The sequence below is a fragment of the Mauremys reevesii genome, linkage group 4 (assembly GCF_016161935.1).
Source record: "Mauremys reevesii isolate NIE-2019 linkage group 4, ASM1616193v1, whole genome shotgun sequence".
Taxonomy (NCBI): domain Eukaryota; kingdom Metazoa; phylum Chordata; order Testudines; family Geoemydidae; genus Mauremys; species Mauremys reevesii.
In genome coordinates, this window is record NC_052626.1 from 116,899,956 (window position 1) to 116,912,341 (window position 12,386).

Genomic DNA, 12,386 nt, shown 5'->3' on the forward strand with positions numbered 1-12,386 from the left:
ACTGGGAAGCTCAGGTTCAGTTGGAATATCCACCGTGACCCCCAAATCTCTTTCAGAGTCACTGCTTCCCAGGTAGAATCCTTCAGCATATAAGTACAGCCTGCCTTCTTTGTTCCTAGCTGTATACATTTACATTGAATCATATGAAAACACATATTGTTTGCTTGCATCCAGCTTACCAAGCAATCCAGATCGCTCTGTATCAGTGACCTGTTCTTTTCATTATTTACCACTTCCTTAATTGTTGGGTCATTGTAACCATGCCTCAGTGGGTCACAAATGAGGATGCCAAACTCAGGATAAACTGCTGAGAAATAGGGCAAACAACCCAAAACTGGTGGTTATTCTTCCATAAGATATACCAAACCAGCAACAAAAGTAAAATCCTGTCTCATACACTAGCTAACAAGAAGTCATAAGAGCAGTTTCCTTAGGCATTCCAGTTCTTATATCTTATATAACACTGGATTTAGAAGTAAGTGGTTCTTTACAAACAGCCTCATCAAATAAAAAGTTCTTCTGATCCCAAAGGACCAGCCACACACCCATGGGCTCCAACTTATATGGGCTCGTGGAGCTAAAGCCCCAGGAATATTCAAAATCAGGGGCTCTGCTCCACCAATATTTGGAGCTAGGTTTCGCCCCTTTAAATCCCAGCCGCCGCCGGGAATCAGAGGGCTCTGGGCTGCCCGCTGCTGCGGGGAGCCCGGAGCCTTTTAAATCCCAGCCGCGGCAGGGAATCAGAGGGCTCTGGGCTGCCCGCTGCGGCGGGGAGCCCAGAGCCTTTTAAATCCCAGCCGTGGCCGGGAATCAGAGGGCTCTGGGCTGCTGGCAGCAGCGGGGAGCCCAGAGCCCTTTAAATCTCAGCCAGAGATGGGAATCAGAGGGCTCTGGGCTGCTGGCAGCAGCGGGGAGCCCAGAGCCCTTTAAATCCCAGCCGCGGCCAGGAATCAGAGGGCTCTGGGCTGCCTGCAACCGCAGGGAGCCCAGAGCCCTTTAAATCTCAGCCGCGGCTGGGAATCGGAGGGCTCTGGGCTGCCCGCAGGGGCAGAGAGCCCAGAGCCCTTTGAATCCCAGCCGAGGCGGCTGGGATTTAAAGGCTCAGGGCTCCCGCGGCTGCCAGCAGCTCAGAGCCCTTTGAATCCCAGCCCCTGGCTGCTGATTGCCCCCTCCCGGACTCCCACCCCTATCTAAGCACCACTGGTCCTTGTCCCCGTTACCCACTCCCGAGACCCCTGCCCCTAACTGCCCCTTGGGACCCCAGCCCCTATCTAAGCCTCCCTTCTCCTTGTCCCCAACTGCCCCCTCCAGAGACCCCCCCCAACTTCCCCCAGGACCCCACCCCTACCTGTCCCCTGATAAACCCCCTGGACTCCCATGCCTATCCAATTGCTGCCTGTCCCCTGACTGCCCCTCCGAACCTCTGCCCCATCCAACCCCCCCTGCTCCTTGTCCCTTGACTGGCCCCTGGAACCCCCTACCCCTTCTCCAACCTTGTAATCTTGTGGCACTGACGCGTTGTAGCTTCATTTTATATCGGCTTACAGGGCGGGAGTGGGGGGGGCACCACCATTTTGGGCCCCACCAAAAATTATACAAACCTGCCGCCTATGCACACACCCAAAATCACACTGATGCCAATCTTTTAGTATCTAAAATGAAAGAAAGAAAGAAAGAAAGAAAGAAAGAAAGAAAGAAATCACAGAGCAGCCAGTGATTGTGGAGTGCCGGTTCTGGGCCCAAGAAACAAGTACTGACTGGTGAGATTCCATCGTAATGCAGACTTGAGACAATGAGCAGTGGCTGCAGAACTTTCAGATGTGAAAGGCCACATTGCTGGATCTGTGTGTTGAGCTCACCCACCCCTCCAGTACAGGGACACCAGAATGAGAACTGTTCTGACAGCTGAGAAGGGAGTGGCAATTGCACTGTGGAGCTTGCCGTGCCAGATTTCTCCTAGTCAGTGGGAAATCATTTTGAACCTGGAAAATGCACAGTGGGGCCTGTTATCATGCAAGTGGGCAAGGCCGTTAATAGTCTCCTGCTTTGCAGGATGGTGATTCTTGGTAACGTGGGACATAATGGATGGATTTGCAGCACTGGAGTCCCAAACTGCCATGGGGTGACAGATGACATGAATATCCCTGTTTGGCACCAACCTACCTTGTCACAGAGTACATCAACAAAAACGGCAACTTTTCTAGGTTATGCAAGCGTTGATGGATCACTGGGGATGCTTCACCAACATCCATTTTGGCTGGACAGAGAAGGTGCATGACACTTTAAGAACACAGGACTATTGAGAAACCTGCAAGCAGGGACATGCTTTCTCAACCAGTGGATTATCACTGGCTATGTGAAATGCCAATAGTGATCCCGAGGGACCCCATCTACCCCTTGCTTCCCTGGCTTCTGAAGCCATGCACCTGCAACCTTGGCAGCAGCAAGAAAAGATTCAACTATTGGCTCAGCAGGTGCGGAATGACAGTTGAATGTGCTTTTGGTAGATTAAAGGGATGCTGATGGTGTTTACTCACAAGATTGGATCTCAGTGGGAAAAATATCCCAATAGTTATAGCTGCCTGTTGTGTGCCACCAGGGCGGACGCAGAGGAGTTGTCTACTGAGTTTGAACAGCCAGACTAAAGGGTATTAGAAGAGTTCAATGCAGAGCTATGCAGCTGAGGGAGGCTGACGGCACTTTAACAGTCAGTCATAGCATGTAGTGTGGTGGCCTTTGCTCTCCCTGCCACTGAAGTTTTGGGGCCTATTAGGAACTGTGTGGTGAATTAAGGTAACTGTGTAGGCCCAATGGCTAGAATAGCACTACACACAAGTTTGAGTTTGTTGCAGGTGCACCAATTGGGCGACTAACTGAAAAGACTGGGCATGATCCTCAGCTGGTGTAAACTGGCCTAGCACCACTGACTGTCCTGGTACAATCAGGGCATAGGGTCACTTTCTGTAACAATGAAACCATCCCTAATCCATGACAAGGATCAGAGAACAAGACAGGCTGCTGCTGGGCTGCTGCCCCAGGTAACATTCAGTATTTGGTTACTGAGTCCAGTGTCATGTCAGCAATGCTTTGTGTTGCATTGGGCTAGCACTGCTTATTTTTACACTTAGAGAAAAATCACTGAATAAAAACTTTCTGTAAAATTGCCAGTTAAACTTGCTTTTATGTAAGGCAATAGGTTTTGGATGCAGTTTACTGATGCAGTCATGGAGAGAGAAACTGAGCTCTGAACTCTAGCGAGGTAGTATGGTACAGCTTGAACATGCGGGCACAGAAGGGACTGTGCTACTCCTCCCTGACAGTGACACAGAAAGACAGGTGATGGTCATTGTAAGCATAAGGAGAGTCAACCACTGTGAAAGATACAGCACCAGATATGATGACAATCAATCATAATTTATTCATCTTGTTACAAGTGTTTAGTAGTTAAACTTTTTTAAAATGACTATTAATATAAAATCCGTAAACAAAATAGCACAGGAAAGAAAAACAATGACAGAGGAAGATGCTTCCAAAATTAAACTCAGGACAGTGTAAGCTATAGAGATGTTCACGATCATCTCTTCCCTTAAGATCCCAAAGCAACAGTAGCTACCCTATTAAAATAAACGAATCTCTCTGCATTTCCATCCAGTGTGCATAGTTCACTTTGGGACAATAACAGCAGCAGGACCATATTTCTTCATGGAGGGCCTGATCCAACTCCCATCGACTTTCCCAGTGAAAGTTGAATCAGGTGATATATAAATAACCAGTGTCAAAATTAATTTTAAATCTTGAGGACCTCTTGTTTTAACATTGGTTTAGTGCAACAGGGTGAACAGAATAGCCTTCAACTAAGTAATGCGTTGCTTTGCAAATGATAAAGCTTTGTGAATAAATCTGTTTCTATTGATTCAGAGTAAATTAACAGAAAACACAGAACCAACAAAATTTGCTACAGTGGGTTGTCTACATTCAATCTCACTAAAAAGTTAGGGCTAGCTCAGCACCAACAGCTCCCTTTTAAACACCTACCCGGCCAGATTTTCAAGGTGTTTAGCTTCTAGCTCCTGTTAAGAATAATAGGAACTGCTGCAGGGAGCTGATATTTTTTTAAACTCTAGCCCTAAATCATTTAATGCCCGTAAGTGAGAAATGCCAGTAAGTTAAGCTCCCAACCTGGGATTAATCTTGACTTTAACTGGAATTGCACATGATTGGCTTTTCGCAGCATCAGGCTCCCTGTGAGCCCTGCCCTACTCCAACTGGCCACTTTGATCATTTGGACTGGGTTTTGTTATTCATTTATTTTCTGTAGTCAGGGGTGGGATCCATGAATGGACACAGACACTAAGCACCGTGGAATCACAGGAAGAACACTGTGATCCACAAAGCCCGAGTTCAGCACCTAGGCTCCCAATACAATGAATGGGGGGCGGGGAGAGGTGCTTTAGACTGCGTTCCACAAAACCAGCATTGCCGGGGGAGGCACTTACACTAGCCAATGGGAGATGCTACCAAGAAGGATGTGAGCTAAGACTTGCCTCTCTCTTGGAGATAGGCACTTAGGTGTCTCCCTGTAGTCTGGACTTCTCTGCTTGTGATCTGTGAACTGGGAGAAGCTATGTGTTTGGCCACTGTCACATGCGGAGGCTGAAACAAAACCAGGAGGAGACACCCCACCCCCAAAGCCATTAGCCTAGAGGATAGGGTACTCACCTGCATGTGAGGGACCTCCTGTTCAAGTCCCCCTTCCACCTGACAGGCAGAAGGCATTTGAAAAGAGATCAGCCCTTTCTCAGGGGAGTGCCCCTAACCAGTATGCATAGAAATATTCTAACTTAATATTTATTTACTTAATATTTATTTACTTACTTACTTAACGTGGAACATCTTCAACAGGAAGGACTGAGGGAGCCCCTTCTGAGATTGTCCCATAGTCCAGTGGCTAGAATGCTCCCCTGAAAGGTGGAAGATCCTTGTTTAAATCCCTCTCCACGTGAGGGGGAGAAGGGGGCCTGAACTGGAGCTCTCCACCATCCCAGGTGGGTATTAACCACTGGGCTAAAAGTCATCAGGGAAGTCATCATCCTCCTCCACAGCAGACTGAGCCACTCATATACTGATCCAGTCACGTGCTACACACTCTTCTGGGGATTGGAGCAGCCGGTATCTCTCTCAGTGCCTTGGGGCAGTAGTAGTGAAGGAAAGTATAGTTGACCATGCTTTGTCCAAATCAGTGCTTAACTAATGTGATGATTTACCACACGGCTGTAACCACTCCCACCATTGCTGCCAGTGATGGAGAGGCACTGCTTTGAGCATCACATTACAGAAGTATCATGTAACATCTGAGAGTAGCTGCAGCTGCACAGTCTCCAAAGACTTGAATTTCTATTTTAAAAATAAGGCAGGAAAAAAATAAAATCTATGGGGAAAAAAACCATACAAATGCAGGGATTAGGATACTGCCTGCAGGCTGTATGTGTTGGAGTGAGCAAGCCAGCAGAAGTTGTGAACACGACCCTGAGAGGAATCAAAGAGACAGGGCTTCTTGGGCACAAGTCCCTACATAGCAGACTTGGGGATTTCCTAGCACGGAATGGCATGCTGTTTTTCCTCTTACCATGATCAGGCAAACAATGGACACAGACACTAAGCACCGTGGAATCACAGGAAGAACACTGTGATCCACAAAGCCCGAGTTCAGCACCTAGGCTCCCAATACAATGAATGGGGGGCGGGGAGAGGTGCTTTAGACTGCGTTCCACAAAACCAGCATTGCCGGGGGAGGCACTTACACTAGCCAATGGGAGATGCTACCAAGAAGGATGTGAGCTAAGACTTGCCTCTCTCTTGGAGATAGGCACTTAGGTGTCTCCCTGTAGTCTGGACTTCTCTGCTTGTGATCTGTGAACTGGGAGAAGCTATGTGTTTGGCCACTGTCACATGCGGAGGCTGAAACAAAACCAGGAGGAGACACCCCACCCCCAAAGCCATTAGCCTAGAGGATAGGGTACTCACCTGCATGTGAGGGACCTCCTGTTCAAGTCCCCCTTCCACCTGACAGGCAGAAGGCATTTGAAAAGAGATCAGCCCTTTCTCAGGGGAGTGCCCCTAACCAGTATGCATAGAAATATTCTAACTTAATATTTATTTACTTAATATTTATTTACTTACTTACTTAACGTGGAACATCTTCAACAGGAAGGACTGAGGGAGCCCCTTCTGAGATTGTCCCATAGTCCAGTGGCTAGAATGCTCCCCTGAAAGGTGGAAGATCCTTGTTTAAATCCCTCTCCACGTGAGGGGGAGAAGGGGGCCTGAACTGGAGCTCTCCACCATCCCAGGTGGGTATTAACCACTGGGCTAAAAGTCATCAGGGAAGTCATCATCCTCCTCCACAGCAGACTGAGCCACTCATATACTGATCCAGTCACGTGCTACACACTCTTCTGGGGATTGGAGCAGCCGGTATCTCTCTCAGTGCCTTGGGGCAGTAGTAGTGAAGGAAAGTATAGTTGACCATGCTTTGTCCAAATCAGTGCTTAACTAATGTGATGATTTACCACACGGCTGTAACCACTCCCACCATTGCTGCCAGTGATGGAGAGGCACTGCTTTGAGCATCACATTACAGAAGTATCATGTAACATCTGAGAGTAGCTGCAGCTGCACAGTCTCCAAAGACTTGAATTTCTATTTTAAAAATAAGGCAGGAAAAAAATAAAATCTATGGGGAAAAAAACCATACAAATGCAGGGATTAGGATACTGCCTGCAGGCTGTATGTGTTGGAGTGAGCAAGCCAGCAGAAGTTGTGAACACGACCCTGAGAGGAATCAAAGAGACAGGGCTTCTTGGGCACAAGTCCCTACATAGCAGACTTGGGGATTTCCTAGCACGGAATGGCATGCTGTTTTTCCTCTTACCATGATCAGGCAAACAAAACTCTGCCTTTTTTTTTTTTTAAACAAACAAGATTGCAGTATACTTCCCATATTATCAATTGCTCCACCCAGTGGAAACAATCCTTAACACCCTGAAGATAAGTTAACTGTTGCCCTTCTTGGGCTGCACAACATTATAGCTGTATGACCAGATGAGGGTTCATTGTTTCCACAGCGCTCAGCTCTCTTCTGATTTCTTCACTCGTATTGCTATACCGCAACCTGGGGGATGAAAAAAGTATTAATTTTATTAGATACAAAAGGAGAGATCCAGCTCCCAATTCAAATGCTCCCTGAGTACACAGTCCCTTGGAAGGGCAACATACCACACACACTATTTAATTCAATAAGAAAGGAAATGCGTATTCAGCAACTATGCAAGTGAGGGCATTTAGTCATTGCACAAATTCTGCAAAAATCTCTGGGCCTTCCTCCTGAAAAGGTATGTAGTATCCCTTCATCTGGTACCTGAGCCTGTACTTGCAGCACATCAGATGGTTCTATCTTCCCCTAGCCCCAGCAACTTCTGCAACCCTTCACCTGACTATTTCAAGTCACCTCTTTTATACATTTCTACATCAGCATCATGGTTCCCACTGACCTTCTACAGTCTCAAGAAGGTCCCAAAAATGTTAGAATGGAGCAGGAAGAGGTTAATGACAGAGGAGGAACGTTGGCTCTCAAAGGCCATTTGAGGAGTCAGCTACAGCACTGAACTCCCAAGGGTTCCCCCTTTTCCTGCCTCACAGTGACTTTATGTTCCATGCGCCTTGTTCTCCCATTCCCAAAGCCCTGTGGTGTTTAAAGGGTTTTACAGCATATTTGGCTTCCAATGCATGTTAAGAATTTTTAAAAGTGTTTAAAACCTAACAATTTCCTTAATCTGGAGTTAAGGTTGAAAGAAAAGATACGTTTTTACCTTAGTTACTTCTGAGGACTTTGCTAACAAAACAACAACTAAAAACCCAGGAAATTCAGTTATGATTAAATTTAAAAGAAACCAAAGCATTTTTAAGTGTGGAGTTGCACATATAAGCCTATCCATGTAACTCAACTCTGCCCCCATAAACAAAGTCCTGAGAACAAAGACTCAGAAACAGACTTATTCAGCTGAGAAATAGGTCAAACTCAAGAAAGTGTTTCCCCGAAGTAATTTTAGCCCTCCCAGGACTTCATCTCTCTCTCACACACACCACACTTCACCCCTCAGTCTTTATTGAGCATAGAGTCAGAATAACAAAGATGGGCCATGCCAGTAAAGCTCCTTCTATATGGATAAGGGAAACTTTATTTTCCTGAGGCCATAAAACCCTCCACAGAGGGTCCCCAGCAAAATTAAACTAAACTTCCCCTACAAGAGTGTTCTGTTCATGGCATGCAAACAGAAGTTAAATAAAAACAAAATAGTCTTTCTGGAGCATTGGACAATGTAACATTTCTTAAAATCCAGAACCCTACTGCAGAAGAATCAACAGAGAGAGAAAGAGAGACGCCAGGCTGCTCCCTAAGGCAGAGAGGCACAACTCACCCCACCATGCTCTAGGCTGGCTCTTTACAGATCAGCTGCTCAAGGCCCAGATCACATGCTTCCCTACAGAGTCCCTCTAGGCTGCAAGCTGGACAAGGAAACCCTTTACAACAGGGGTCGGCAACCTTTCAGCAGTGGTGTGCCGGGTCTTCATTTATTCACTCTGATTCAAGGTTTCGCGTGCCACTAATACATTTGAACGTTTTTAAGAAGGTCTCTTTCTATAAGTCTGTAATATATAACTAAACTATTGTTGTATGTAAAGTAAATAAGGTTTTTAAAATGTTTAAGAAGCTTCATTTAAAATTAAATTAAAATGCAGAGCCCCCTGACTGGTGGCCAGGACCCGGGCAGTGTGAGTGCCGCGGAAAATCAGCTCACATGCCGCCTTCAGCACCCATGCCATAGGTTGCCTACCCCTGCTTTACAACCTTAGCGATAGCTTGCAATGTTACCACAGTTTTCACTACCCCACATAAATTCCTAAATAACAAACATAGTAAACAAAACAAAACAAAAAATCACAAGTTTACCTTTCTGGGAGGTCTGTGATTTCCCTTCAGCTGGTGGGTGCTAGTCAGGAAGAGCAAGTTTGGCTCACCCCCAGCAGGAGCACCTTTTGCTGTCCCCCTTTCCTAACACTGTCTGGTACCAACTCCTCCCTCTTCCTCTGGCTAACAACACCTGTCATATTTTTTTCTAACTTCAGAGGCTGTAACTGTGCTGGGCTGATAATATTGATAATAGTTGGTCAATGTGCCTCTTCATTATCTCTCCTTTTACCTCTCACTGGTCCCAATATTTGCTTTACCACACCTTTTCCCCCACTTGTTCTTCTGCCCCTGTAATTTTGTACCAACATTGCCTGCCTTTGGCAGACAAACCTGTCAGGATTATGATGCTGTGGGTTTTCCCCTGTTTGCTGTCTTTCATGGAGTGCTCTCAATGAGTCTGGTCTAGTACGTAACTGACATCTTAAAAACAACTCTACTGGGAGTTTTGAGTGGTAGACTGGGGGGTTGACCTATATGAGAACAGGAGATCCTTGCCACTTGGGCTTTGCAAATTTCCTACCACTTTTGGGTAATCCTTGTTTCAGTGATGGCACAAAACACTCTGCTAGGCCATTTGAGGCTGGGTGGCAGGTAGCTGACCTAGCATGTTTCACAGAATTTTGCCATAGAAATGTCTGGAAGGCCTCAGAAATAAACTGTGGACCATTATCTGAAATGAACTCCGCAAGTAGGTGGCAAATGTATCGCAAACCACTTCAGGTGTTTTTCCAGAAGAGGAGGTTGTCATGTGAACTACCTCTGGCTAGCAAGAATAAAGATCATTTGCTTGGTTTTTTCCTGCAAAGTCAATGTATACCCATTTCCAAGACTTTATAGCTCCCTTCCATGGATGACATGGTGCCTTTTATGGCATGTTTGGATGGCTATTACAGTAGTCACACTGGCCACACTTAATCAGATGTCAAGATTTTCCATTGTTGACACAGCACAGACAGCTGCTGCCATGTTCGCTGTATTGCCAACATTCTTTACCAAGCAGATTTGGATTTCATTTTTCATCTCCAATTTATACAGTCACCTTAAAGACTAGGGAAATTCCCACATTTAAAAAAAAAATCTTTTTGCACTGTTAGTTAAGGTTGCTCTGTTCTGCTTTAACATTTTTCTCCAGTGCTGAAAAGCTAGGAAATAAAAACAAAATAAACACTTTTGTTTCTCTAAAATGTATTAATTCTTAACTATTACTATCCTCCTTCCACAACACATAAGGCTTCATAAACTACTATACAGCCTAAACTCTGACATATGTACAAGAGGGACACACATTACAAGTTGTTCTTTTTTCCTCAAAGAAGTCTCAAAAGAAAACCATATCTTAAAAAAAGATTATATACTTTGAACATGTCTATTAGAATGCTAACAAGGGATATTGAATGACTATCCATTCAGTAACACTATCTATCCTGTGCACTTAATGAGGCAAGGAGCCTGTAGAAAAATAAAAAGAATCTGTGATCACATAATTAAAGGTTTTATCATGATGCCTACACACCAGGAGGCTGAATTAACGTTGCAAAAGCAACTTCAATTCTGGCATTTCCTAAACTTTAAGAACTTAACTTTTCAGCTTTAATATTACATTAAAAAAACCACCCCAGGAGGCAAAAATGGATCAATAATTGTACTAGCCCAAAGTCTCCACAGAACTTATCTCCATTTATCTGAGTCCATCTGAGGTGGAGATGGACATAGGAGACAAGAGTGTTGAGAGTCTCTGGGTTAGGCTAAAAGCGGTAAAAAACAAGGGTGATGTCATGCTAGGGGTCTACTACAGGCCACCTAACCAGGTGGAAGAGGTGGATGAGGCTTTTTTTAAACAACTAACAAAATCATCCAAAGCCCAAGATTTGGTGGTGATGGGGGACTTCAACTATCCAGATATATGTTGGGAAAATAACACAGCGGGGCACAGACTATCCAATAAGTTCTTGGACTGCATTGCAGACAACTTTTTATTTCAGAAGGTTGGAAAAGCTACTAAGAGGGAAGCTGTTCTAGACTTGATTTTAACAAATAGGGAGGAACTCATTGAGAATTTGAAAGTAGAAGGCAGCTTGGGTGAAAGTGATCATGAAATCATAGAGTTTGCAATTCTAAGGAAGGGTAGAAGGGAGTACAGCAAAATAGAGACAATGGATTTCAGGAAGGCGGATTTTGGTAAGCTCAGAGAGCTGATAGGTAAGGTCCCATGGGAATCAAGACTGAGGGGAAAAACAACTGAGGAGAGTTGGCAGTTTTTCAAAGGGACACTATTAAGGGCCCAAAAGCAAGCTATTCCGCTGGGTAGGAAAGATAGAAAATGTGGCAAAAGACCACCTTGGCTTAACCACGAGATCTTGCATGATCTAAAAACTAAAAAGGAGTCATATAAAAAATGGAAACTAGGACAGATTACAAAGGATGAATATAGGCAAACAACAGAGGAATGCAGGGGAAGATTAGAAAGGCAAAGGCACAAAATGAGCTCAAACTAGCTACGGGAATAAAGGGAAACAAGAAGACTTTTTATCAATATATTAGAAGCAAGAGGAAGACCGAGGACAGGGTAGGTCCACTGCTCAGTGAGGAGGGAGAAACAGTAACAGGAAACTTGGAAATGGGAGAGATGCTTAATGACTTCTTTGTTTCGGTCTTCACCGAGAAGTCTGAAGGAATGCCTAACATAGTGAATGCTAATAGAAAGGGGGTAGGTTTGGAAGATAAAATAAAAAAGAACAAGGTAAAAATCACTTAGAAAAGTTAGATGCCTGCAAGTCACCAGGACCTGATGAAATGCATCCTAGAATACTCAAGGAGCTAATGGAGGAGGTATCTGAGCGTCTAGCTATTATCTTTGGGAGACGGGAGAGATTCCAGAAGACTGGAAAAGGGCAAATATAGTGCCCATCTATAAAAAGGGAAATAAAAACAACCCAGGAAACTACAGACCAGTTAGTTTAACTTCTGTGCCAGGGAAGATAATGGAGCAAGTAATTAAGGAAATCACCGGCAAACACTTGGAAGGTAGTAAGGTGATAAGGAATAGCCAGCATGGATTTATAAAGAACAAATCGTGTCAAACCAATCTGACAGCTTTCTTTGATAGGATAACAAGTCTTGTGGATAAGGGAGAAATGGTGGATATAGTATACCTAGACTTTAGTAAGGCATTTGATACAGTCTTGCATGATATTCTTATCGATAAACTAGGCAAATACAGTTTAGATGGGGCTACTATAAGGTGGGTGCATAACTGGCTAGATAACCGTAGTTTGCTTCTTTTGCAACAGCATCACACTGTTGACTCATATTTAGCTTGTGGTCCACTATAACCCTTAGATCCCTTTCTGCCGTA

General features: G+C 44.8%; 1 protein-coding gene across 4 annotated transcripts in view; it reads right to left on the minus strand.

Moving 5' to 3' along the window:
* Window positions 1-5,661: 5,661 nt before the first annotated feature.
* Window positions 5,662-12,386, minus strand: part of LOC120403841 (NACHT, LRR and PYD domains-containing protein 3-like) — a 47,797-nt gene continuing 41,072 nt past the window's right edge. For 3 of the 4 annotated variants that reach the window (XM_039535644.1, XM_039535645.1, XM_039535643.1), the window contains one exon: window positions 5,662-7,171. In XM_039535644.1, the coding sequence (XP_039391578.1) occupies window positions 7,084-7,171 (88 nt within the window). In that variant the 3' untranslated portion in view covers window positions 5,662-7,083. The remainder of the gene's footprint in view (window positions 7,172-12,386) is intronic. The other variant, XM_039535646.1, reaches the window with a different exon arrangement.